This window comes from Hetaerina americana, unplaced genomic scaffold (genome assembly GCF_022747635.1).
Source record: "Hetaerina americana unplaced genomic scaffold, ioHetAmer1.1.p SCAF_5, whole genome shotgun sequence".
Lineage (NCBI taxonomy): Eukaryota > Metazoa > Arthropoda > Insecta > Odonata > Calopterygidae > Hetaerina > Hetaerina americana.
The window spans coordinates 85855613-85882054 of record NW_027287095.1 but is presented as its reverse complement, the minus strand read 5'-3'; the positions used below and the strand labels follow the sequence as shown (position 1 = coordinate 85882054).

At 37.6% G+C, this 26442-nt stretch overlaps 3 protein-coding genes across 7 annotated transcripts in view; 2 read left to right on the top strand and 1 right to left on the bottom strand.

The window, feature by feature from the left end:
* Positions 1-252: 252 nt before the first annotated feature.
* On the bottom strand, positions 253-14247 carry LOC139693465 (UDP-glycosyltransferase UGT5-like). Its single transcript, XM_071591633.1, has 8 exons — positions 14089-14247; positions 13096-13329; positions 10752-10991; positions 9830-10052; positions 8787-8938; positions 5106-5331; positions 1918-2137; positions 253-1627 (listed from the first exon to the last, which is right to left on the bottom strand). The coding sequence occupies exons 1-8, from the start codon at positions 14089-14091 to the stop codon at positions 1321-1323; spliced, it is 1605 nt and encodes a 534-aa protein (XP_071447734.1). The 5' UTR covers positions 14092-14247; the 3' UTR covers positions 253-1320.
* Positions 14248-14289: 42 nt separating this feature from the next.
* Positions 14290-26442, top strand: part of DNAlig4 (DNA ligase 4) — a 35278-nt gene continuing 23125 nt past the window's right edge. Inside the window, exons 1-3 of one of the 5 annotated variants that reach the window (XM_071591626.1) lie at positions 14290-14596; positions 20525-20745; positions 26206-26363. In XM_071591626.1, the coding sequence (XP_071447727.1) occupies positions 14521-14596; positions 20525-20745; positions 26206-26363 (455 nt within the window). In that variant the 5' untranslated portion in view covers positions 14290-14520. Of the gene's footprint in view, positions 14597-14964; positions 15041-16860; positions 16898-17307; positions 17325-20502; positions 20746-26205; positions 26364-26442 lie in introns of those variants that run through there. The other 4 variants (XM_071591630.1, XM_071591629.1, XM_071591631.1 and 1 more) reach the window with 4 other exon arrangements.
* Positions 16926-20043, top strand: LOC139693464 (general transcription factor 3C polypeptide 3). Its single transcript, XM_071591632.1, has one exon. It carries the CDS (start codon positions 17040-17042, stop codon positions 20028-20030), a length of 2991 nt encoding a protein of 996 aa, XP_071447733.1. The 5' UTR covers positions 16926-17039; the 3' UTR covers positions 20031-20043.

The window sequence follows — 26442 nt, the reverse complement described above, 5'->3', positions numbered from 1 at the left end:
CAAAAGATAATAAGACTAAATTTAAAAAAATATTTGGGCTAGGAAATATTTAATACCTTCTGATTACAAAAATTCCCAGTTATGTGTAACAAACTATATTTTCTAAGTATCTTTACAGATATATAAAGAACAATATGATGCAAAATACGGCCAATGAGCTTATATGAGGATGTTTGTGAATAATACTACATGATTTAGTTTTAAAACAGTTTTCACAACCTTTATGAAGGCAGTATAAATTTATTAAAAAATCTGTCAGTACAAAACAGAATTGTGATATAAAATACTTAATAAGTACAAATGAATAAACTAATTACCTCACAACTTTCATTAATAATCCAGAACTTCAATTGAACATCTGAACTTCAGCATCAGTTCAAAGAAATAATATTTCTTTCATGATAAAAGCAGATCTATGAGCATCACAGAGAGTACCTCACATTCATTTAGCACCGAGAATATTGACTCATTTTATGGCGAATGCAATATTTTGAATGTTACATAATTAGTCACTTTTTAGGTAGTAGTGGAGATGACCGACAGCTAAGGTCTTTTGCACCATTTGGGATGGATAGGAGAGGATTAAGAGTGGAGAGAAACCCAGCATGAGCATTAGACTAATCATAATGCAAGGCGCCAAGGCGTCCACAGCTTAATGTCCCATCCGACGGACGGCGTCCTCACTCTCCCTCCAAAAAGCATCTCAAGTAGGGATTGAGATACCCCTGAAAAATATTCGATGCCGGTGGGATTCGAACCCGAGGCTCAGGGCATACTCTGGGCGGGAAGCCAGTAGGATAGCCACCGCACCATCTTGATCCCCTCACTTTTTTAGCTATAAAAAATATGCTATAAAAATCATATACACTAATGTCACTCGTGTCTTTGGGGCATGTGCTTCTGCATGATCTTATTTGGTGTGGAGCTGAAGCCATGTACTAACCTTACAAATATTTGGTATTATTATTGTCATTGAGTTTATTAATTTATGTTAGTAAGTTGGCAATCTGTTTAATGGGTGAATTGGTATTTTTATGGAATAGGAATATAAGTTTCGCATCTCTTCTTAAAAACTGGATCCTTGCCGACTAACTTAAATATCAGGTTTCCTTTTTTTGAAGGATGGTTGAGGCCGACAATTTGTGGAAATCCATTTGTAAACCACGAAGAGAGAATCAAAGCCTCTGCGTTTCCACAGGAAATACCTGTCCTTCCTGTGGAAACGCTAAGTCTTTGACTCTTTCTTTGTGCTTTTAAATATCTGCTCCAGAATACCACAAAGTACATGTGCAACTCATGCCCAACACAACCACCTAACAGCTATTTCCTCTTTTTGGTGGGCTTATAACTCTTTGAAGATCTATCTTTTGAGGAAATATAAGTTAACACATATCTGCAGCCATAAAATATCAAAACAACACTAAAAACATTCAGGAACATTAAAATAAATGCAATATCAACCATGTAATATGTCAGCCAAGTATATTCTTTGCTTGGTGTATGAAAATGCTCAATTCGACCTGTTCTCTGTCTCAGGGCATACTCTGTCCAAAATATAGCTCGGGCCAGAGGATCCTCGGGTTGGTCTCGGAATGTACTCGACAACTTGTGGATTTTCCGACGAAAACTGCAAACAGTAAGGTAAGAAAAAAACATGGCTGAAAAAATACACATTATTGAATATCTGAGTTTTAAGACCTTTTTTTGTGAATTGCACCCTTAAAGTTATTAGTTCCACAATACTCAAGGTTCTCCTGGATGAAGTAAATGATTTTTTACACTCTGATATTTGCACTTGTGTGCTCACAAGCACTTGATTAAACCACAATTACCATTCCAGCATTTCCTGCAGTTTCTTTAAATAAAATTACAGGAAAAAGCTTTAATTATTCTTTCAACCAAAACTGCAAAGTTTACCTGGTATTTCTAAGAATGGTGCTGATGGCATCCTCCAAGCTTTCTTTGGTTATTGACTCAAATTCTAGCTCTACAGCAGCACCATAAGAGACTAAACGCTTGACATTTTGATCCTGTTCACCCAAAAATGGAATCCCGACCATGGGCATTCCATGATAAATGGCCTCTTGCACACTCAATGAACCTCCATGACTCACAAAGAGGAGAGTTTTTGGATGACCTGTGAAAGAATAGAGAACAAGGATTAAAAAAGAACCATTTTTTCAATAATTTTTACGAAACAAACAATGCACTCAAACCACATACAGTATCATAAGATTTAAATTTTGCATGCAGTTCTGGATGTTAATAATAATAGTTTTTATTTGCCTGAGGATCTGGGTAGATACATGTTCCAAGATATATGACATGTTAATGATCATAACATAAAATAATATACATACAGAACATAGTTACATGCTCAGAAATTCATCAATGGAGTAGAATAAATGTAACGTGAAAAATTCCCTCACTTTAAAATTAAAAAGGGACATTTTTTCAATACTCTTGATAATCTGAGGAAGGTTATTATACAATGCGAGTCTCATGTTCTGGGACTTGCATTTTACAACAGTATTTACCCAAAATAGTCAAAAGTCAACCCAAGAATTGCATTTTAGTAAATGAAATGTTCGACAATTATAATATAATATGGTCACCTGGAAAGGGATGGCTTCAGTTTTATGAGATGCGAAAGGAATTCTGCTGATAGATTATCTTTCGACTGGTCAAACAATAACTGGACAATATTATGCTAACCTCCTGGACCAACAACAGCAAAAGATAGACGAAAAATGGCCAGGTTTGGCAAGAAAGAAAGCCATCTTTCGTCAAGACAATGCACGCCCACACACAGAGTCATTGCCATGGCAAAATTACGTGAACTAAAATGTGAATTGTTACCACACCCACCTAATTCACCTGATTTGCCTCCATCAGATTTCAATCTCTTCCTCAAGCTCAAAATTCTCCTTGGTGGAGCCTGCTTTTGAGGATTTTCAATAGAATCTTGGAACAAATGAGCAAAAAAAAAGTCAGGCCACAGAAGCTTGGGTTTGAATTGCAACGGTAAAGTTTTGGCCGTGTTCTTGCGAAAATCAAAAGATAATCAACATAAGACATCTTTTTACTGTAATTTCAGCCCTTAAAAAATATGGTATTTATGTAAAAAAGACCTCCAAAGGTCAGGTGAGCATGGTGTCCGTGAACTTGTTCAATACAGTATTAAGAAAAGGAATAGTGAGGATCAACCTTTTACAATCACTTATAGTCAAAGTGGTATTGGTCAGCTCCAAAGAACACCCTAAATTTATATGCAAATGAATATGATATATAATAAGTATCTAACTATAATTTTTGGAGTTATTTTTTATGGGATTTATTGTAATTTACCCAAATGTCTTTTAAAATTAGACAAGTGGCAAAGGAGACGAAAATTGACCTGAAACTACAATGCCTTCACTGGGGGACTCCTTGAGGGGTGTCAATAAATGTAACAGTGGCAATGCAATGGTGAGAGAGATAAGAAAAAAATGGTGGAGGAATTAAGAAGGTGCAGGATAAGTGGTCTCATTGATGAAACCTTGATTTAACATACTAAACATGATGCAAGCCTATGTCTTTATGCCAGAATCAATGTATCTTCTACATGTACAATAGTTTTGGTCCATCTTCAGGAGGCCTAGATTAAACATTAAAATTAAAGAAATTCCAAGAAACTATAGGAGATGCCACGACAGTAACATTTAGATGAAGTCATCCACTAATATGCATTACAATGAAACAACTGCAGTGTAAAAATCATTCAGTCAAGGCGAATGATTTTTAAGGTAAAACACCCTTAGTGTTTAATGTTGGCTTTAACCTTGTGGACTGTGGCATTTTGCCCACAATTGCGAATGCCTGTGACATTGTATGTGTGGTATTTCATCACAACACCTTGTTCCTTTAAAGCCCCCAAAATTCCGGAGTGTAAGAGGACACCTTGATAGCTTAACTGACTAAAGCACTTGGCCAGGCAGCGAGGGATCTGGGTTCATATCCCGGTCAAGGCAAATTATTATTTTACCCTCTGAAATTGTTGCATTGTATTCAAATTAGAGGTCATAAACTATGGTCCATGGAACAATTTTTTATGCCAGAAGTGTTTTGAGGCAAGATGGTCACAGCAGCGAGGATATATAAATAGAATTGCAATAGCCAAAAGGATTTTTGCAAAAAAGGAAGGCATAAATGACAGGGGCAATAAGAAAGAAAGTTAGGATAAGATTAGCAAACATTTGACCTGGAGCGGGTTATGTAAAGCACAGAAAAATGGTCATTGAAGCAAGATGATAGGCTTGGATTGGAGTCTTTTTAAATGTGGGTGTGGAGAAGGATAGAAAGGGATGAATACGAAATCCAGAAGTACAAGGCATGATGGGGGAGGAGGAGGGATTGTTGGGAGAAATCCAAAGGAGGAAATGGGTGCGGAGCATTTTGATTGGCAAATAGATGTTGAAGGCTGTGATAGAGGGGAGAACGTCAAAAATGTATGGCATAAGCTGATATCATCAAGTACAAAATTGCACCTAATAGGTAATATAGGTTCTAAATTTTAAAGTTTGATTAAGCGTGTCTGTATGTTCTTTGTCATTAGGGCATGGCTTTTTTTTTCAGTAGTAGAAGTGATGATGGCATAGGAGGAATCTGATGGCATGCGTCATTTGTCACATGACAGACGGGTGATTGGTTGCAAAGTAGATTTTTCGGGAACAGAGAAACCTTGGCATTGCTATTGAGCAACCCTTACCAAAAGGTACCAAGGGGTCCACAGTTTTTTGTACCATCACAGTACCTACATAGGAATTGAGATATAGTTGACAAATTCAGCCCTAGAGTTCTAAACCCAGGCCTTCGGCATGGGAAATAAGGAAGCCACTTTACCAATCTGGATCATTTACTGTCCTTGTTAGTATTTCAATTGGAAGACTAGTTGAATGCAGCTCTTCATTTTTCCCTTTCTAATGCTTATTCCCTTGTGGGCCTTCCACCTTAACACTCTTTACTTGGCTCTAAATAGTTGTCCCTTAGCTTCCCTCCCATCACATACTTAACAAAGCAATGGAAATTGAAAGAGTGGAAAGAAACGGAAAATGAGAATCCCTCACCGAGTATATCCTTCTGTGGCATCCAACTTTGAGCCAAGACATTCGTAGGAAGCTGATTCTCTAGGTAACTTGCATCGTATTTCCAGAGAATGCGAGTTTTCGGTCCAAGTGCTCCAAATGCATCAATCATTGACTGCTCCACGGCCTTTGGAAGTTTATCAATGGCCTCCCCAAAACTCACATATATAATGCCTTTCTCAGCTTTGTTGACAAACTGCAGCAAATTCTGGAAAAAAAGATAATAACAGGATTGGGATGTAGGCATTTTACAGTGGTATAACTATTTACCATTTTTATATGAAATCGTAATTAGTTTTGCTAAATTTGTCATTTATATGTATGTATGGTTTTGCTTTTTTGTCAATAAGATGTATGTACTGCGGTACTCACTACAAAGTAAGCATGTAACATTCGTACTGGATTGGCTAATGCTTTGTCACAGTTAGAGAGTGCAAAATGTCACAATTGGAGCAGAAACCTTTTTCCAGATGAGAAAGGGGCAAGATTAAATCTGATTCCATTTGTATCTAAAAATGAAAACATGACTTTTTATACTCTAATTTTTCTGTAAACGTATTCGTGCTTTACTTTATCTGTCCATTTGATATTCAGCATCCACCTCTAGAACCAAGTTTTAAGTGCTCCTGTCCATCTTTGGGTCTACTTTTAATATGTCTTGGAATCTGATCCATAGAGCAACATACTCCATATGAATACTTTCATGTAATACTTCCGAGTATGTAGCTATCCATTTTGAGCATAGAGGCTGTCTCTTTGCCATGAATACCTTCTTAGCTGAGCTATTCTTGCTTGATGTCCAATGAGCTTCATCCGGCCCCCCCCTTTCCATTAATTTCTAATCCATCTTTAATTCTTAACCATCCCTCAAACTTCTTTTATTGCCTCTAAGTTATGACTCATATATTGCTGGCTTGAGGTTGTGCCCTTGCCTGACTTATTCATTTTCACCTCGATTTTTCTTCCATCTTTAATTCACTTCAATGCAACAATTTCAGAGTGTAAAAATCATTCACCTTGACCGGGATACGAACCCCGATCCCTCAAATGTCCGGCTGAGTGCTTTAGCCAGTCAAGCTATCAAGGCATCCTCTTAAACTCCGAATTTTTTTTTGCTGAGACATCTCCCACAGTTTCTAGGAATTTAACTCACTTATTTGGGTCTTAGTTCTTGCACAGTCTATTGCCTATACTGTTGGGCTAATTTCTTCATAACCACAATTGCCATCCTGAAGGTATGTTTGATAGATGAGGGTAGAGCTCACTCAGTACTAAACCTTGATGCTTTGTGAAATTCAAACATTTTCAAAGTAATAAGGGGGGCCAGTCCCTTTCCCCGTGCTACCAATGGTTTTACAGTTAGATATGTTTTTAAAAGTTTAATGGCTAGGGTGAAGCTGAGGGTGCTCAGAGGCATCCCTGGGAATCGAAATGGAGTCAGTATCCCAGAGCCCTACCCACTGGACTATCATGCCCCAAATTTCTTAACAAGAACTATATTCTAAACAAAAAATCAATCAAATGGCATAGCCTTACTAAGCTGTTTAGAATTATCTTCCCTTTCCTAAGATTATTAAATGAATTCTCCCAACTATTCAAACCATGTTTTTCCACGCGATTGTTCAAATTAAGACCTCACTGTTCCTTGCGATTTGTTAGTCTTTTGACTGAACATAAAAGATAAGCATGAGCCATCTGTTGCCTTCATTTAAGTCATTACTGTTAATGGTGACTACTCTCAGTTTCATGTATGGGAACAATTTGAATCACTTAAACTTAAGGTTACCATAGTGTTTTTTCAGTTATACGCTCACTTTCAATGCGCATGGGGGCTCACTATGCATATTGAGTGCCACTTATGTTCATAATACACTTAGTTACCAATGATATACTTAAATGTAACCTATCACAACAATCTCAGTTACATGTACCATTACTGTGTGTGGATATCTGTGATGCACCTAACTTCCATAAATATTAAGTATTATTATGGCTATTCTAAATTGATAACTTAAATAGCCCATTCTCAATTAAACTATTGGGCAATCAAAGTGTGACTATACTACCTTGATCAAAAAGTTCCCGGAATAATCACCGTGTGGCGCTACCATCGTTCCGATTTGAGTTCTGTTTTTTTTGTTAAATTGGTACATCTGTTGTTGATATTCCCTTTAAATCTTAGTGTCATAACTTGACATTTGCAAAAGTTACGGTCGGTTTTCGGTATGTCCATCAGTGCTTCCTGCGATTTTTCCATTACTTCCTCTCGGCTGCTAAAACGCGTTCCCCGTAATGGTTTTTTAACTCGATTGAACAGAAAGAAGTCACAGGGAGCCAAATCAGGTGAATTCGGTGGCTGTTGGATGGTATTTGTTGCATTTTTCGTCAAAAAATTACGAATAATGATAGCACTGTGCGACGGTGCGTTATCATGGTGCAAAATCCACGAGTTTTCTGCCCACATTTCTGGTCTCTTTCGGCGAATTGCTTCACGCAAACGTCTCATAACGCCCAAATAATACTCTTTGTTTACTGTCTGGCCTTCTGGCAAAAATTCATGATGCACTACACCGTTGTAATCCATGAAAACCGTCAGCATTGCCTTCTTTTTTTGACTGAAAACGACGTGGTTTTTTTGGTCTCGGCTCATTTGGTGAACGCCATTCACTTGCCTGATGTCTGGATTGCGTGTCGTACTCATAAACCCACGTCTCGTCTCCAGTAATGATCCTTTTGATGAATGTGGGATCGGATTCAGCCTCGCAAATCATGTCTTTTGCGACGTCAACACGGTCTCTTTTTTGCATGAAATTGAGGTCCTTTGGCACCAACTTTGCTGCTACACGACGGAAACCCAAATCATTAACCACAATGTCTTGGGCGGATCCATAGGCAATGTTCAAGTCCTCCGCTATTTCTCTGATGGTTAATTTGCGGTTATTGACCAACATTTCTTTTACTTTATCAATTTTTTCACCGACTTTCGATGTCGATGGTCTGCCACTGCGTTCATCATCTTCGATTGACTCACGACCACTTCTGAACCGCTCGTGCCACTGGTAAACGACCGTTTTTTTAGAGAATCGTTGCCGAAACACTTTTCCAACATTTCCAACGTCCGTGCGCCACTAAATCCGTTTTTTACGCAAAATTTAATACAAGTTCGTTGTTGGAAATTTAAATCCATTTCTGCAATTGTAAAAAATCGCCAACACACACAGAGATAGATGTACTCTTGGCTACGTAACTTTTGCAAATGTCAAGTTATGACACTAAGATTTAAAGGGAATATCAACAACAGATGTACCAATTTAACAAAAAAAACAGAACTCAAATCGGAACGATGGGAGCGCCACACGGTGGTTATTCCGGGAACCTTTTGATCAAGGTAGTATTTGTTGTTTAAGAGTTATGTATTGGTGCAAAACTTGCATCATGCCTGTCATTGTACTTTTTATTTTAAGCAGGATACATCATTACCAACCACAACTGCTTCCTTCACCAAAGCAACCTATGAATTGGTACACTTAAATTTGTTCAAATGGTTTACTCACCAAATTTGGTGACAACTTCCCTTAAGATTATGGCACTTCAGAACCAAAGCCTAGAACTACATGTGTAAATGTTCATACCTAAGGGTACATACAAGTATACATGCCTTACCGAAGGTAAAGTCTTTGACTGCTCACAATGCAGGCCACCAACTTCTACAACGCTTGGCGGCTTCATCTGAAGTGGATTGATGGCTGGATGATTGTTGGCCAATATGATGCTAATGTTGCTTCCCAAATCTGACAGAGGGGGAAGAGGCTTCCCTGCAATGGTTAATGCACATTGAGTTTAAGTGAAAGAGTCAATGACATCATGGGAGGTCATTTCATGGTTACACCCCAGGTTCAGCAAAGTTTTAGCAACACAAATGCCGTCACAAGCATTCAGAATTCCTTATCATAGCTAAATTATGGTAGTAGATTCCCCACATTATAAACTTTTTAAAAGTTTTAATGAGTAACATTAAAAATAAGTTAATTACCAATGAAATATATGAATAAAGGACTAGAAACAGTGCCGTTTTATTACTGCAATAGACAATATTGGGTATTTATTGGAGTAAAAATGACTGGGAGACGGCACCTAAGGATTGTCGTGGTGACCCACAAGGGTGAAAACAAAGATGCATGCATGGTGTGGGCATCATGGAAAGAAAACAAAAGAAAGGATGTTTACCTAAACTCTGGCTAAATTCATATTTTTCCCCATGGGAGTATTACACATTTATACTGCTAAATGTGTGCACCAACAATTAAATACTGACTGAATCAGAAAGTAGTTATTTATGAAAAATGATCTGAGCTGCTCAACTAAATTCCTAACATTTTTAAATGAACAACATGATGAATTGTTGATCCAAAAAATTATTTCTTAAGGTCCAAATTTAATACAAAACCAAATGAAGTTCAAAATAACATTATAAAAATCCTTCAGTAGTCACATTATTCACTTCAGTGGAGTAATTAACATTGCTTTCCAACGTGTTCCTGTAAACTTTCATCAGTATATTCATTAGTACAGGAATGGAATGCATTGTTAGAAGGAGCTTCCAAACATTTACAAATATTGACTGGCATACTAAAAAATTCCCATTTGTTCAGTTAACTTAGTAAATCTACAATTAAATACACCAATAGCTAATATAAGAAACTCACCATACATTTCTTCTGCAATTTTCTGATGAGCAGGGAGGTAGTAGGATGAGAATCCAAATGAATAGAATGCAGTCAGTAATGCATTATGAAATCTCTGCCATAAAGACATGTGGCTTGTGTATGGCAAAACATAAAGTGGAGAAACAGATGGAGGTACTCTAATACCCATGATTCCATCTGTCCAGGGACCTGATCCCACAGCTGTCAGACCAACTACTGGAATCTGGAATTTAAGTTGAAAGTTAAATCATACAAGGCATTGGCTCTCCAATTTTGCAATATCATATGCTTCAAATTAGATACAGCACTTGACCAAGAATTTCACTCCACGATAGCCAAACCTTCCCATTTTCTAAACCAAAAATGTAACATAGTTTCCCTTCATATGGCCTCTCCTCCACATTTTTGTCTAGTGGCTGTAATGGACCATTGATAATGCAGCTGACAATCTAAAGTTATCACCAGCCAAACAGTTCTTCAACAAATTATAGTCCTCATTAGTTCATCAGTTCGTCTATTTCAAAGGATTTCATAAAAGTGGTGAAAAATGCTATTTTCAATTGATATCAGCTTGTGGTTTCTAGGAGAATATGAATTACTACAAGGTTAGGTTATTGGGTGATTGGAATAGTCAGGCAGTAAACTGACAGGATTATGATTGCATAGAAATTGAATTGAAGTTGTAGAATAAGCTTTAATTTTGCACTTGGCATGTGAAATTAGCAAAGCCAAAATTTCAAGTATAGGTGCAAAACTTTACTTTTATGGAAATTCCTCGCACCAATAGATTTCTAAATTGTTTTCTAGGGTTCATAAAGTGAGGATACTTTTAGGGTTCATAAAGTATTTTGTGTCACAAGTCACAGAAACTGCACCTTAAGGCACAAAATTGGCATGATGGGATTGACAACTTATTACCTACCTTTGACCCTCCACCAAAATGACGTATATAGAGATAAAAACAATCATTCAGGATGGTTTCAATCAGGATGAGATCAAAGGCGTCTGGAGGCATACTCAGTAACTCAAGGGCTCCCTCTGTGTGCAACTGATGGTTGCAAATCTCTACACTCTTTCTCCACTGCTGTCTCATCACAGCAAAATAGCTTTTGCCACTCATCTCTTCATGAAATGACTTCAATTTGACCAAGTCATAAGAACCCTGAAACAGTGATCAAAAACAAAATTCCTTTAAATTCAAAGAAACAACGAGAAAATCAAAAGAGAGACTTCCAAAATTAAAAGGACACTCTCATGTGAACATATTATTGAGTGGGTGCACATATAACATCTTCAATCAGAAAAAAGCGATAGTGAACTGATAAACTATTGCCTCGTATTAGGAAATGTGTTGTTTTATAACTCCCATGTTTATTTAAATTTTCCATTCTTGCAGAGAGAATGGTCATCCACTCTGAAATTCACAGTAATACATGTTCCTTTAGACTGATAGAGCAACAATCAAACACAGGGCATCAGACACATAAATGAGACTGACCCTTTGAAAGTCCCATAAATGAGAGTGACGATACATTTTGGCATGCTTATGCATTGGATAAAATGAACAGTAACTATGGCCGTAAGAATGTTATGGGAAGAATCAACCAAAGCTGTACTCTTACAAATGGGCAAAGGATATGGTGAGGGAAATTAGAGATGAAAAAATATAATAAAAATAAATAAATAATTTAAATTAAATAAAATGATACAGGGTTAGAACATAAATAAGGATTAAACCAAAATATGATAACAAAAATGCTCTGGCTAAGGATCTGTACCCAGTATGTACTAGATAGCATTGACCCTCGACCATATCAAGCACTCACACAGACAGGGCTTGCGAGAGAATTATCTCTGCGCCAGCGGCCCGCCAATCACACGTAATAAAATAAATGCAAATAAATCAGGCACACTCTAGCTTGGATGAACTAAATAGCATTGATCTTGCTAGTCGCAGGCACTCACACAACCAGGGCTTGCGAGAGGTTTCCCTCTGCACCAGTGGCCCGCCAATCACTCACTTGCTTCGGTATGTGTAAATGCCATAACCCTAGTAAAACTCGCTCACTCAGACAGATCTACCATGAAATCTCTTCCGACATTAGTCCGTTACTCCTTTGCCCATTTGCAGGAGTACAGCTGGGGTTGATTCTTCTCATAATGCTAACGTATTGTTGACAAAAACTGCTCATTTCGGAGGGGATGAATAAGAACATAATCCCAGCACAAATGTTTTCCAACCATACAATACAATAATAATATACTTTATTAATTTTTATAAATGGTACAACCATATTAAATGCCATCAAGATAAATAGTACAGAATATATAAACATAATTCCTTAAATGTGATGAATATTGTCATTAAAACTTCGTCAAGTGAGTTAACAAGAAACCAGGTAGGTATCAGCCGTATTCTTGAAATTCAGGATACAATCCAATTTCAACAGAGTTGGCAGCCAGTTATACAAATTAATGTCCACATTATGAAATGAGTTTTAAGTCGAGGAGAATCAACAAAAATTAGTATTCAAGTTTACTTTATCCCTAATGGCGTAGCCATGGATCTTAAATGGTAAGTTTCTAGATTGACTTTCACATAAACCAGAGCCTTAAAGACATAAACTGAACAAAGTCATGACTCCATACCTAATTTAAAAAAGACAAATTCCAAAGAAACTGCGGGAGATGCCGCAACAGTAACTTTGAACGGAGTCATCCACTAATGTGCATTTCAATGCAACAATTTCAGAGGGTAAAAATGATTTGCCTTGACTAGCCTCTGAAATTGTTGCATTAATTTAAAAAAGGTTTGCAAGGATCATGTATTGGAATATTAGCGAGGGAATGAAAGCTCTCTCTTTTGTAGCAGCAAGATTTGTTTAACATGTAGGGAATGACCCATAATTTAAATGACATTGAAGGAAGGCATGGTTTAAGTGTTAAGCAATACTCATTTGGGATGAGAAATTTGAGCTTTCTTAACATGTTAAAACCTTTACTCAGTTCATAATAGGTGACTGTTTCGTCTCTCCCAGTTATGTTTTGCATCAATTAAATTCCAAGTATTTTAGCATTTTCAATTCCAGTAATTTTGGATCAATGCGGGAGCGACCTGAAATCGATGCATCCACATTTTCAAAACAAAGGACCCTTTACGACTTTTTGTAGACCCGTGAGTTTTTTCACTGGCACTTACACAGGTCAAAACAAAGAATTGAGTAACATTTATGAATTTACAATGAAAATTGTCCCAGCAAACATACCTTTAAAGGTATTTCCTTTTTATTGGAGTTTGACTCAGGCTCAACTTCAGGGCTTAATATAGTCATATTGTGTCCTCGCTCCAAGAGTGCTGTGATGAGGGCCCTATTCCATATTTGGTGACTAGGATATGGTGATGGAATAATTGCCAAGATTCGACCTGATTCAATCTTCGACATTGACCCAAACACCACAAGGGCCACTATAAAAAGTGACTTTTGATACACAGCCATATTCTGAAATTTACAAAAAGAAAGTATCATGCAATATCAAAATAAGCTAAAGAAACATGTCTCTAACCCCAATTGACGATACATAACCACGTATTTACGGTTGCATATTGTCTCAGCATTGTTACAGTTCAAGTACTCCAGGGTAGTCACCAAATGGTCCAGTTCTCAGTACACATTTAATCCCAAATCCTAAAGGATATTTTAGAATGTCTGTATTAAATCGTTTGGATGATATATAGGTCACACATTAAGTATTATCCTAGTTTGCTTATCAAGATATCTTGCAACCCCTAGCAACAGAGTTGTCCCCCTCTAATACTAAATTTGCTGAACCTAAATTAGGCTTTTGCTATCACCCCAGTGGGTTTCAAAACGGTGAAGAAAATATTTTTATCGAGTTGCCATTAACATAAGTGTTGATACCAATATTATGATTCACATATTAGGAAAATATAACTGATTTTGGTAGAAAAAATGGTTTGAGAATTCCCCTTCAATTGGACCATAACATCATGCTTGTTTTATTCATTATGAATTAACCACACAAACTCGTACTTAAACATAGTAGGGATAGAATTACTTTCGCTCTGCTTGACCCGGAGAACAAAAAGTCCCAGCCTTCAAACGAAGCGATACATTTTTATCAAAATTATAAGCATCTCATTATTTACATAGTGATTGTAAAGGTTTCATAGCATATTTTCAATAAATACACATAAAAAAACTTACGAAAGCGTTCTACTGGCATTAACTTCATCTTACCATAAAGTTATTTTGTTGAGGAAATATTCATATGAGGATTCCCGAGTATTTCACAAAAATGCTGTTCTCATTAGTGTACAATCCCTCCTTTCTGCTACATAGTACGACAGAGTATTTATATTCCCTTTCTGTTTATGTCTTCTCGTCAGTGCCCGGCTCCATGCAACGCGTGAGTGTGGACGTGGGAGGAGTCTCTTTTTTATCAGCCGCGAAAGAGAAGCCAAAAGATGCTGATGGGTCAAATAAACATCTTGGAGGCAGCAGCGCGGGAAATTAGGAGAGATCTGTGAGATTCGTAAGATATCTGCGAGGTTACTCACGACAATGCATGACGCAAGTTCCCAATCCACTGTTGGGACAAGGTATCGCGGCTAATAATGGGATTTTAATCATCATCGCTGATCAGCTGGCATTACGAAATTATTTCCCTTTATGAAATATGCGGCCGACCAGCTGATAACTGGCCCCATCATTAATTTGAGCACGATGCAACGGTCGGCGAAAAAGTGTATGTATCACTCCATGTATTTCTAATAACGATTCAAATAGTTCATTTTTAACTAAATTTATCAGCTGAGATATTGATGGTTCTGCCAAGAATTTTACAACCAAGGGTTGAATTCTCGGTAATAGTTTTTTAATATGAAGTTCAAAGGGCAGTAATGCGCATCATAATGTTGTCCCTTAAAGCTATGCTTGAATTGGGGGTGTTTATTATTACTTAGTCCATATATTTAGTGAATTGTGATGTATATTACAAAAAATCAACAACAAGGAAAAAAATAAAGACGTATATAATAATAATACTTTATTCATTTTGTAAAATGGTACAACCATATTAAATGTCGTCAGTATAAATATTATTTAACATATAAACTTAAGTTCTTAAATGCGATGAAGATTGTCGCAAAATAATTCATCCAATGAGTAAAGTGAGCGAGCAAGGAACCAGGTATGTACCCTATTCCTGAAATTCTGGATACCGTCTGATTTCAACTGAGAAGGCAGATAGTTATACAGTCGTATGTTCATATTATGAAATGTGTTGTAAGTTGATGACAATCTACAACAAGTAGTATTTAGATTTGGTTAACCTCTTGTGGAGTAGTTATGGATGTTAGATCTTAATTGGTAAGTTTATAGATTAACTTGCACATGAATAAGAGTCAGAAAGATATATAAAATAAATACAGTCATGATTCCATACCTTATAAAAAAAGGTTTGCAGGTATCATGTGGCGGTATATTAGTCAGAGAGCGAATAGCTCTCTTTTGTAGTAGCAAAATTTATGAAACAGTTTCTGGCGTCGATGTTATACCATAACGAAACCTAGGTCGTAATAAAAGTGGTTTATGTGGAAAGGCGGAGTATTTTAAATTTAATTTCAGCAGCAAAATTTGTTAAACATGTGGGGATTGACCCCATAACTCAACACCATATTTCAAATGACATTGAAAGAAGGCATGGTAAATGTTAAACGAAGTTGAGCTTTCTTAACATATAAACAGATGTACTCAGTTAATAACAGGTCTGACGCATGTGAGTCTCCCAGGTTAATTTTGTATCAGTATAAATTCCTAGTATTTTAGCAATTTCAACATCAGTTATTTTTTATTTAAGACTGCACGCAATATGCTGAATTTTGTTTGTATTTTAATGTAAATTATTAACATCCACTTTAGGTATGGCTAGATCATACCTTTGCATCTTCTAAATGTTGAAATTTTTGCACGAAAGTAGTGCCATCAGCATTTAAAACAGATGTTTCAAATGACAGGGCAAATCATTAATCATGATGATGAAAAGTATTAGGCCAAGCACAGAGCCCCGTGGTAAACCACTTTTTACTTTAAGAGCTTTAGATCGACAGCCATCAAGTTCAACCAATTGGTGGCGATCATCCAAATATGACTTCATTAGTTTCCGTGCAACTTCCTTAATTCCATAATATTCTAGCTTTGTTAATAATATTGAATGATTAACTCAGTCGAAAGCCTTACTAAGATCACATAGTGTCACAGTCTCACCTCTTCAAATGCATTAATGAAATAATTAACTGCTAATTACTGCCAAAATTGTAGATTTTCCAGATCGGAAGCCATAGTGTGATTTGGAAAAGAAATTGACTCAAAAAATATACATATTTAATCTTTTATAATAGCTTCAAAATTTTCATCAAAAACACGGGAACTATGGAAATGGGGCGGTAGTTAGCTAAATCATCTCAATCACCTTTCTAATAGGCAATTACTGCTTTGGAATATTTTGGAGCTCTTGGAAAATCTCCTTTCTCAAAACATAAGTTGACTAACATAGGTAATGGTTCCGCAATTAACACAATAATGTCCTTTGTTAAGGAATTAGACAGACCATAAATATCCCTACTGTTGGATTTTTTAAAATTTTTAGCAGTCGATATGATATCAAATGGAGTAATGAAATTCCATTTAAAATTTAAATTATTTGGAGGAAGATTTTGCAGGTACTCGATTTTATAGGTACTATGACTGAGATGAATCAGTAATATTGTCGAATTTATGAGTAATAATTAATCTTTTCATCCAGTTTATACCATAGAAGGTACCCAAAATATATTTTACAAGAATATCGATGATAATAACTATAAGAATGAAAATAATACCCTCAGAACCACTATTATGGAATTGCATCTCACGCCTAAACGAGGAATCAAATCAGCCACCGGAATTTCTTTGGGCGAATTTCACGATTTTCCATGTGGGCTAATTTCACAATTTTCCATTCGTATCTCATGTAACACAGGGTGCAAATGAGTTGTGTTGACCGAAGGTATGAGGCAATAACGTGGTGAATTATGTTTGTTTTGGTGGAGTGAGGTAAATCTCTGGCGCACAGTCGTATGGGAAATTCTTAAGGCATTAATGTTTGGGTAATTTACTTTCTACCCTAGTGTTTTATACGCTGATTCACAATGGAAAACACGCATGAAATTGATACAAATCCGGTGGCAATGGATGTTGAATCAGCTGAGGCTGTTTCTGAACAAATAATTTTAATAAAAGGCAACGACGAAGATGTAACGTTTGAGCTTAACTACGGAGGATTGTTCCAGCCGAGAACAGTGTCTATCGAGTGCAGAAATGATGAATTTATTAGAATGGAGCCTCAAGAATCAGATTCCTGTTCAGAAAGCGAGGATGTAACTAGTGCTGTTTTGGAAACAGACGACCAAGAGTTAAAGGAGCAGGAAAGACAGGTAACCGAGAAGTATTTAGAGGGCCAGTTGACATTCAGTGAATATGCTGCACTGATGGGAGGAACAGATGCCGACATAGACGGACCAGCTGACATCACAGGGGTAGAAGAGCAGCTTGTGATTGCAGTTCCCCCCAAGGCTGAGGAAGGTGGAAATGAGCCTTCCACATCAACCGCTGAAAATACCTCTGCCCTTGCTTTCGAAATTGAGTTAGAAGGCGCTTCGAGAAAACGGAAAAGAAGCCGTGTTAGGAAGAGGCGACGAATGCCACCAGCTCTACAGGGCTTAATGGGTGAAGCAAATCTTCGTTATGCCCGCGGTGACCGAGAAATGGCCATAAAAATGTGTTTGGAGGTGATTCGTCAGGCACCAACTGCACCCGAACCGTTTCAGACACTGGCTGGTCTGCACGAGGAACTTGGAGAGCAAGATAAATCATTGCAGTTTGCACTGATTGCTGCTCACTTATCCCCAGGAGATAGCCATGAGTGGCAAAGGCTAGCGGAGATGTCTTTAGAACAGGGAGACCGGAGGCAGGCAGCAACTTGCCTTGCGAGAGCGGTGAAAGCCTCTCGGGGTGACGCTGATCTTCACATAAAACTCGCCCAGCTGTTAGAAACAATTGGAGACAAACGACTTGCTAGGTGGAGGTACCACAGGGCGCTGGAGGTCATGCTCTTGAAGTACGAGAAAGAAGGAAGAGTCGACGCCTCCATTCCCCCAAAGGCGATGGACTTGGCCAAAACACTCGCTAGAATGTACCACGGCGTTGGAGAACTTGACAAAGCCAGACAAGCTATCGAAGCTGGCTTTTATGGGTGTCCCAAAGCCGCAATTACACCGGAGGATATTAATCTCATTTTGGAACTTTTAATTGAGCTATCAGATTACCAAGGGTGCTTAAATGTCTTGATGTCTCATACTGGTGTCGTATTCAACATGACCGAGGATGACATGGAAAATTGTCGCGATGCCACCTCTCTGAGAAGCAAAATTCATAGCTGTATAATCACAGAGGATTTGCCAATTGACATTCACGTGAAAATGTTAGTTACCCTCATTCATCTAGACTCTGTTGAAATTGTCAAGAACCTAATGAAGCCTCTTTTTGAACTTGACCCAGAAGATGCTGGAGATCTTTACCTGGATGTTGCTGAGGCATTAATGTCCGAATCTTGTCATGAGTTGGCATTAAGACTCTTGAACCCTCTTGTGCAAACCAAAAATTATGGCCTCGCTGCAGTGTGGTTGAGAAAAGCAGAATGTCTCAGAGAATGTGGAAGGTATAATGATGCAGTGGATTCCTACAAAACTGTGGTGCAGCTTGCTCCTGGTCATGCTGATGCAAGACTAGCACTCTCTGAAATACTCCGGAAAATTGGCAGGCAGAGTGAGGCTTTGGAAGCTCTAATACAGGACCCTGATGAAGTTGATGCCTTGGATCCTGTCCTCTTGTACGAACGTTGCATGCTCCTCCTACGTGAACTGAAGTGGGATAATTCTTCCAAAATTCCACAGCCTATGGAGAATACTGTTGTAGATCAAGCATGGGTTATGAAAGCTTCAGACCTCATGAACACAGGGATTTTGTTCCTCTCTCGTCATTGTGCCCACATAAAGGACAAGGATGATTTATACGTTCTCACCCTAAGTGGTAAAGCTAGGTTAGTATATGATGAATCACGGGCCATAGATAACAAAGTGAGCACCAGTACAAGCCAGTCTTCGTTCTCGTGGCAAGATGAATGGGAGTTGTTGAGAACTATGTGTTCAGTTTGTTTCTACCTCAAGTGGCCCGGTCTCTTCCAAAGGTTAGCATTTTCTGCTCTGGGTTCAAACTTGTTTAATCCTCGAAATAATAGCCCCGTAGAAGTGACCCAGAGGCAAGACTGTCGGCTACTTGCATTGCTTGCTGCATTTTATAATCAGGATGCCACCCATGGATATTATTTGGCAAAGGATTTGGTGCTCCGCGAACCAGGAATGCCTAGAACTTGGGATTTGTTCTCTCTCACAGTCCTGCACTCATTTGAGGCACGTCACAATCGTTTCATCATGCGCATGTTTGCCAAGTCGCATTCATTGGGTTCTACAGGTCATGGATTTGGGACCAGGGATGAAGGAGAAAAAATGGACGAAATGGATGCTTCTGACAAGGAGGACACAGCAAAGGCACCGGAAACAGTTGGGGATTCAAATCGTTCAAATCCAAGCATAAGCCCCACATGTTTAGAGGCTCTGGCACTCATTCATGCACACAATTGTCTCATCTCTGGTACCTACAAATATGCTCTCTTTGAGTACACGACATTGTATCGAAGCAATAAAAGCCCTCTTGTTCCGTTGCTCATTAGTTTCAGTCTGGTGCACATGGCTTGCCAAAAATTTACTGTGAACAAACATTCTCTGGTTGTCCAGGCAGTGGCTCTGTTTTCTGAGTACTCAAAACTACGGCATTGTGATTGTAAGCAAGAGATTCAATACAACTTGGGGAGGATAATGCACCAATTGGGCCTCTTCCCCCTTGCCATTTACCATTACCGGCAGGCACTTGCCTGTACGCCTCCTATTCCTAGTAACGTAACCCCCCAAACACCCACTCTTGACCTGAGGATGGAGATAGCTTACAACCTTCATCTCATCTACAAGCGAACTGGGGCTCGGGAGTTAGCCCGTGCTGTGTTGGAAAAACATATTGTTGTGTAGAGCACAATCTAATCTAAACATGTATTGTCAGACTTTTATGAGTGTTTTTATCATGATTGTCCTATTTCTGATGAAGTAGTACAACTTATAACGAAATCATGAGAGATTAAAATGATTTTGCACAAACCTATTTATTGATTTCAACATATTCTGCTGCAGATTAATCAGTATCAAAATTTTGCTAGATGTTTAAGTAATCATTGAGTAGTTTTCTTGTTCATCAGATTTCATGCCGTGGGCCGTGATAATTAGTTGAATATGAGTTCAAGTTGAAACATAGTACTCATATGACTCGTACATTGTGTAAAATACGTTTTATCAAGTGCATATCAATTGTGTTGTGTTGTAAACTAGAAATAAATCCTTGGACTATTGCCGTGTATTGTGATCGAGTCTCTTTTCTCATTAGTTATTTCAGACTGTGTCATGTAATTGTAGTAAAGAATTATATTTTTCTACAATTTGGTTGATAATGAAGGACTTTCTGCTCCCAGTGGTGTTTGGTGAAGAAAGTGGCATGGAGGAACCGGGAGAACATGCTATGGCATCTAAGGGAACAACAGTGGCATCGGAGTCATCCTTCCTTGAGCTCTGCCAGTTGTTCGAAAAACTTCTTAGCTGTAAAGTAAAGCGGAACCGATATGCAATTCTGCGCAATTACATTTCTGACTTCCGTGAGAAATGGCATTTATTGCACAAGAATGATAGCCAGACGGTATGTTTCCTCTGTGAATTATGCTGAATGTAAATTATTTATTTTTTTGGTCTACAAAATTAAATTGTGGCTTTATAATGGTTCTTGAGTTATTTTAAAATGTTTTAGCAAGAGGTCTTTGTGGGTCAAAAGAAATGTAGGGCGGGCATTGTTAAAGAATGTTTTGGCAAGTTGTTTAATTTTATAGTACCATGTGTGTCACCATACAAGAATATGTACGAATGTGTGTAAAATATATATCTACCTGCATAAAAGCAAATCTTGGTAAATTTTATGTTTATAGAGGGAGAGAGTGAAATTTCCTCACCCTCTAAAAATGATTCATTCTAAATGTTTGCCGAGTAGATACCTCAGGTTGTCAGCCGGGAAGAATTATTGGTGCTCTATAATAAAAAAATTCCAAATATCTGTAATGCATTTTGGCAATGTAGATAAGCAGTGACTATCAACCATTTAGTTGATCTCCGCAAATGTAAATGTTTTTTGGACTATCATTTATAAATTGCTAATGTTTTTTATTGAGGTCTTGTTTGAACTTGAAGTCATAATAAAATTTTAGTTTCTTGATTGATGGTAAAATTTCAAAATAATCATGCATACTTGGATGTTCACCATAAAAATTCATAGATGTCTGCCTGTCATTTGATAAATATCATGTTTTTATTCTACATCTTTGATCTTATTTTCATCTTGTTCATGTACTAATTGATTGGCCAATTTATTCGTGGTGATTCAAGATCGAGCTTGTTTATCATATTATAACTGGTGAATAAAAGGAATCCAATATTCATGCTGCTTATTATTGTAATATATATACAATGAGTCCAAAAGAATATTAGAAATTGCACAAAGTTAACATGCACATGAGTAGACATTACTTATGTATGTCTTCACTATCTATTTTAAAGTTTTATATCCTTTTTAGTTTTGTAAAATTTACATCTAATATTTGTCTTTTTCACTCTTAATTCAACTGTTTGAATTGCATTTTGCCCTCCCATGGACTGTGACCTTGATGTGGTGGAAGGGCTCTGTGTTCTGACAATCCTTAGAGTTGTGCTGGCAGAAGCAATGATATTTGCTCCTGGTAGGGTCACCCATGCCAGATAGGTTGTTGAAGGGTAGGAGCCAGGGGAAAGGTAGTCCGTGCAGTCTCTGTTCCTCAGTGAGCTGCAATAATGTCCAACCCTAGTGGGGTCACCATTTGAGTAATGGTTTCGCAGTGAAAACACTATTGAGAAAGGCAATGGGAAACCACCTTGGTTATCATTCCCATGATGAATAATATCGATGTAGTCAAGGAGAAAATGAGTCGTAGCAATCATGAGAGACTGCCCCCTGGGACTGACAGCATGGGAGAAAAGGTGACCACGGATAATCCTTGCACGACTGAACTGAAAGCTGTGGAGAAAAATACGAGAGGACTGTATTTGTATTGATGACTGGTTAGGATAGGTACATGGAATTTTAGGGCAACGATGAGGACAGGGAAGTTAGAAAATATCAAGAGAGGAATGAAGAAAGAGGTTATAAATGTGTTGGGTTGGTTTGAGGTGAGGTGGAGAGGCAGCTGGGATTACTATAGTGATAATTTCAGAGTTATTCATGTTAGTGAGGTGTGAGTCAAATTGGAGTGACTATTGGGTTGCAGAGGAAAGAGAGGAGGATGGTAGTGAATATAGATTAGGTGAGTGATAGAATTCTAATGATGGAGATGTAAGTTGACCTGACCTATCTAGTGGCAATCCAGGTGCATATGTAGATGAGTAGTCAACAGGAGGAAGAATTGACAGCTTGCACAATTGCAATTAAAAGGGAACTTGCCTGGGAGGAAGCACCTCTTAGTAATGGGAGTTTAAGATGCAGTGGTGGAGAAAGAGAGGGATGGGAGAGAGGTAGGAGAAAACAGTTAAGGAATTATATATGATTGGGAGAGAAAGCAGTCGAATTTTTCAGAAAAAGCTGTATGATAATAACTAACATATGGTTGAAACATCATCACGGGCATACCTGTAGGTATATATGGAAAATGCCAGGAGGAACAGGTAGGTTTCAGTTGGATTATATCATGGTTCGACATAGATTTATAAACAGTATCATCAACTGACACAGATTCCTGGGTGCAGGTGCAGATTATGATCAAAATTTATTCATCATTTAAAGAAATTTACAAATTCACAAGGATTAGTAGAGGGATGAGAGTCCCATTATGGAATCTTGATTGTTAAATCGGATTAGAAAGGAAGAAGTTCCAAGAAAATTATAAATCTAAATGAGAACAGGGGAATGAAAATGGCCGGGGAAAGGTGAGTGGAGCATTGGAATAGGATGGAGAGAGAGCAGCTAAGGAAACAACAAGAATGGCGGAGAATACAAGAATTAAGAAGCAAGCACATGGAAAGGGTGCTTAAAGAGGATAGAAGAACATAACTTGAAAATAGAGAGAAGTATGTAGAGCTAAAGAATAAACTTGGGTGTAAAACTAATAGGGCCAAGGAAATATGGAGGTAAAATCAGTGTAAGTATATGGAGAAGTCTCAAATACAGGGAAAAGTAGAGGAATTATGTAAGAAGTAAATAGAATTTTGTCAGGACGAAGCAAGGGAAAAGCTATACCTACCATAAGAGATGAGATATAGTAGTATTAATAGAACTAGAGATTCAGGGGCTGTGGAAAGGATGTGTGGAAGAGTTTCTTGGTAACGTTATTAGGCCTTCCAGCTAAGGAATAAAAAGGGAATGCAGCATACAGCTGAGGTCCAGGAATACTGGATAGCTAGATATGAAAGGCACTAGGGGAGACGAATTCTAGTAAGGCAGGAGTACATGATAACATCCCCAGAGATTTATTAAAGAGTTGGGAGGAAAAATGGTCGGAAGGGATTCTTAGAATTTATTTTTAGGATTGATGAGGAAGGACCAGAAAGTTTCCATGAGTCAGTTTCAATCCCTATCCCCCAGAAAAGTGTAAGGCAGCTGTATATGTGAACCATAGAATGTTAAGTATAATTTCACATGCAAAAAAGTTAGTACTAAGAGCCCTCAATAGAAGGCCACAAAATAGTGCAAAGTACTACCTAGGTGAAGATCAGTTTGGCCTCAGAGAGGGGAGAGCAGTGTATGGGAAGAGCTTGAGCTGGGAATCAGAACTTGGTGAGATGAATAATTCATTTAGGCTTGCAGGTTGTGAAGCAATTGTTAATAAAACAGCCAGGGGATTGCAGTTATTCACGAGTGATTTACTGGAACAATTTGAGAGTTTATGGTATGAATATTAATTACCAGGAAACAGAAGTATATAATGAGATTGTTTGAGAAATGGGAAAGCTAAGCAGGGATTGTGGGAATTATTGAGTGCTCTACAGGTACAATATGAGATGTGTTAAGGGATGAGGAGTAATCATACTTGAACCAAAGTAATTAGATTCTCTCGAAGTAGGAATGCTCAACTTAACATTGAAGCAGAAGTGAATAAACTGGAGCAGTTTCCTTTATTGAGATAGTATTTTAGAAGAATAGAGCCCTTGTAATGGGGACATAGATAGCTAGATAGAGGGCTTTATTTGGGTGAACTTGGGACCAAATGGTGCCTTCTTCCGTTCAACCCAGCATTGTATACATGCATAGGGAGAAGCATTGCATTGCATTTCTCCCATACCTAGGGAGAAGAATAGCATTAGCAAAGAAGCATTTGTAAGAAGACGATAGATGATGGGTACTCTTATTTAAAATGTGAAGAAAGGTTAAGTAAGGACTTTAATATGAATCTTAGTGCTTTTATGGATGTGTGACCTGGTCTTTGAGGCAATAAGAGGTTGAGCATAGATTGGAGGTGTTTGGGATGTGGGTATGTGGAAGAGAATGGAGAAAATAAGTTGGACAAAGAGGAAGAAAAACACAGGTTTTAAATGGGGTGCTTTAAGAGAGGAAGTTAATAGGAGCAATCGTAAAAAGGTGGTGAAAGTGGGCATAGGTATGTTGAGGGCAGTGACAGAAGGGAGAATTTTGAGGAAGCAGGGTAGAGGAAGTTTTAAACCATAATGAAAAGCATGGTTATGAATTAAATGAAGAAAACAATGTATCTTTCCATTGTCTAGATACATTGTATTCTTCATTTAATTAAAATGAATTTCCACAAGGTTGAGCTGGGAACAATTGAATATGGTCATGAATGTTTATTTTTAATAATTAGAATTCCTTCAACATTCTGTGCTCAGTTGTGAAATTTCATTTGCTCAAATGAAACACATTTCCTGCTTATTTCATGTTTATTTCCAATACCATTTAAAATTTTGTGGAGGAAAAAAGTTTCAATGAATTATCAAAAATTACCTGTGCATATTAGAGAAACAAATAGTAGATGAATTCCAAGAAACTGCGGGAGATGCCACGACAGTAGCTTTTGATGTAGTCATTAGCTAGTATGAATTACAATGTAACAATTTCAGAGTGTAAAAATCATTCCCCTTGTCTGGGATCCTGGTTGAAATTGTTGCATTGGAATAGTACATGCTGAGAATGTCGAAGTGTACTTAAAATATAAGGGTAAAACACACTAGAATCACTGATAGTAATATCATTTCATCAAAAATTGACATGTTTTACTGTTGATGTGAAACAAATAATTGCCGATTGATAGTTCGGATGATTCCAGAAAACAGAGATGGCGAGACTCAATTTATTCATTAAAGCTCTTGGCAATCATTCTGTAAGTGTGGTCATGAAACATTGGGCATTAGCCCAGGGTTACATGGCAAGTCTCTGAAAATTCGCAAATTTCTCCCTGTCTGAGAGAAGTCTCCCATAAATCCAAAGTTGCAAAGTCTGTTGCCAAAATCACAGATTTTGTTTAGGAGGCATTGATTGGTAGTTCGTATTTATTTGCTGAAAACTTTAATATATCTTATCTTTGATGTGTCTCATAATTTTCTGTATCACTCTCACGCTAATGAATTTCAAGTTCTTGGAGTAGATGTTCTGTAGAAATTTTGCAGAATAATTCGTCTCATTATTTCTAAAAATTCTCTGGAAGCTTCTTGGCCAATATTACCATACTACCCTAATAAAGAGATCTTACTGTTCTAATATAGAATTAGTCCACTCTGGCTTTTTTTGTACCTAATGAAAACTAATTTAATGGTAGTGTCATAAGCCTTTTCCAATTATATGAAAATAAGATGCAGAGGTCTTTTTCAAATTGTCTTGTTTGTGGGTGCTTTGATGCCAAAGGTCAGTTTACAAGGTCTTCCTTGTTATACTTAATGGTTAATTGTAAAGATACCATTTGCACATAATCATCTTATCCTCATGCCATTCTATATCTCCATTTATGAATGTAGATTTCCTCAGCTGGTTAATATTTCATGCCATTTACCACATGGAACTACAATCAAGGTGGTCCGGTATCATGTAAATTTTCATTGGAGTGATAAAACTATTCTCAATTCTTTATGCTTACAGACAGACAGTTACTTCCCTGTGCTAAGGCTCATGTTGCCCAGTTTGGATCGTGCCCGTGGCCCATATGGTGTGAAAGAGCACACACTCGCACGTATCTATGTTCGCATTCTTTGTCTTCCTAAGGAGGGATCAGATGCATCAAAACTACTCAACTACAGGTAATTATTTTAGTCTCTGTGGCCATGCATATATTGCCATTTGTATCAAAATCATAAGGAAGAATTAATTGTGTATTTT

Bases quoted from the DNA above. Each gene is read 5' to 3' on its own strand.
- LOC139693464 (XM_071591632.1), top strand. From the start codon at position 17,040: ATGGAAAACACGCATGAAATTGATACAAATCCGGTGGCAATGGATGTT.
- LOC139693465 (XM_071591633.1), bottom strand. The intron at 10,992-13,095 runs GTATGTTTGCTG...TCACTGTTTCAG, and splicing joins AAAAGGAAATACCTTTAAAG to GGTTCTTATGACTTGGTCAA. The intron at 10,053-10,751 runs GTAGGTAATAAG...CTTAAATTCCAG, and splicing joins ATTTTGGTGGAGGGTCAAAG to ATTCCAGTAGTTGGTCTGAC.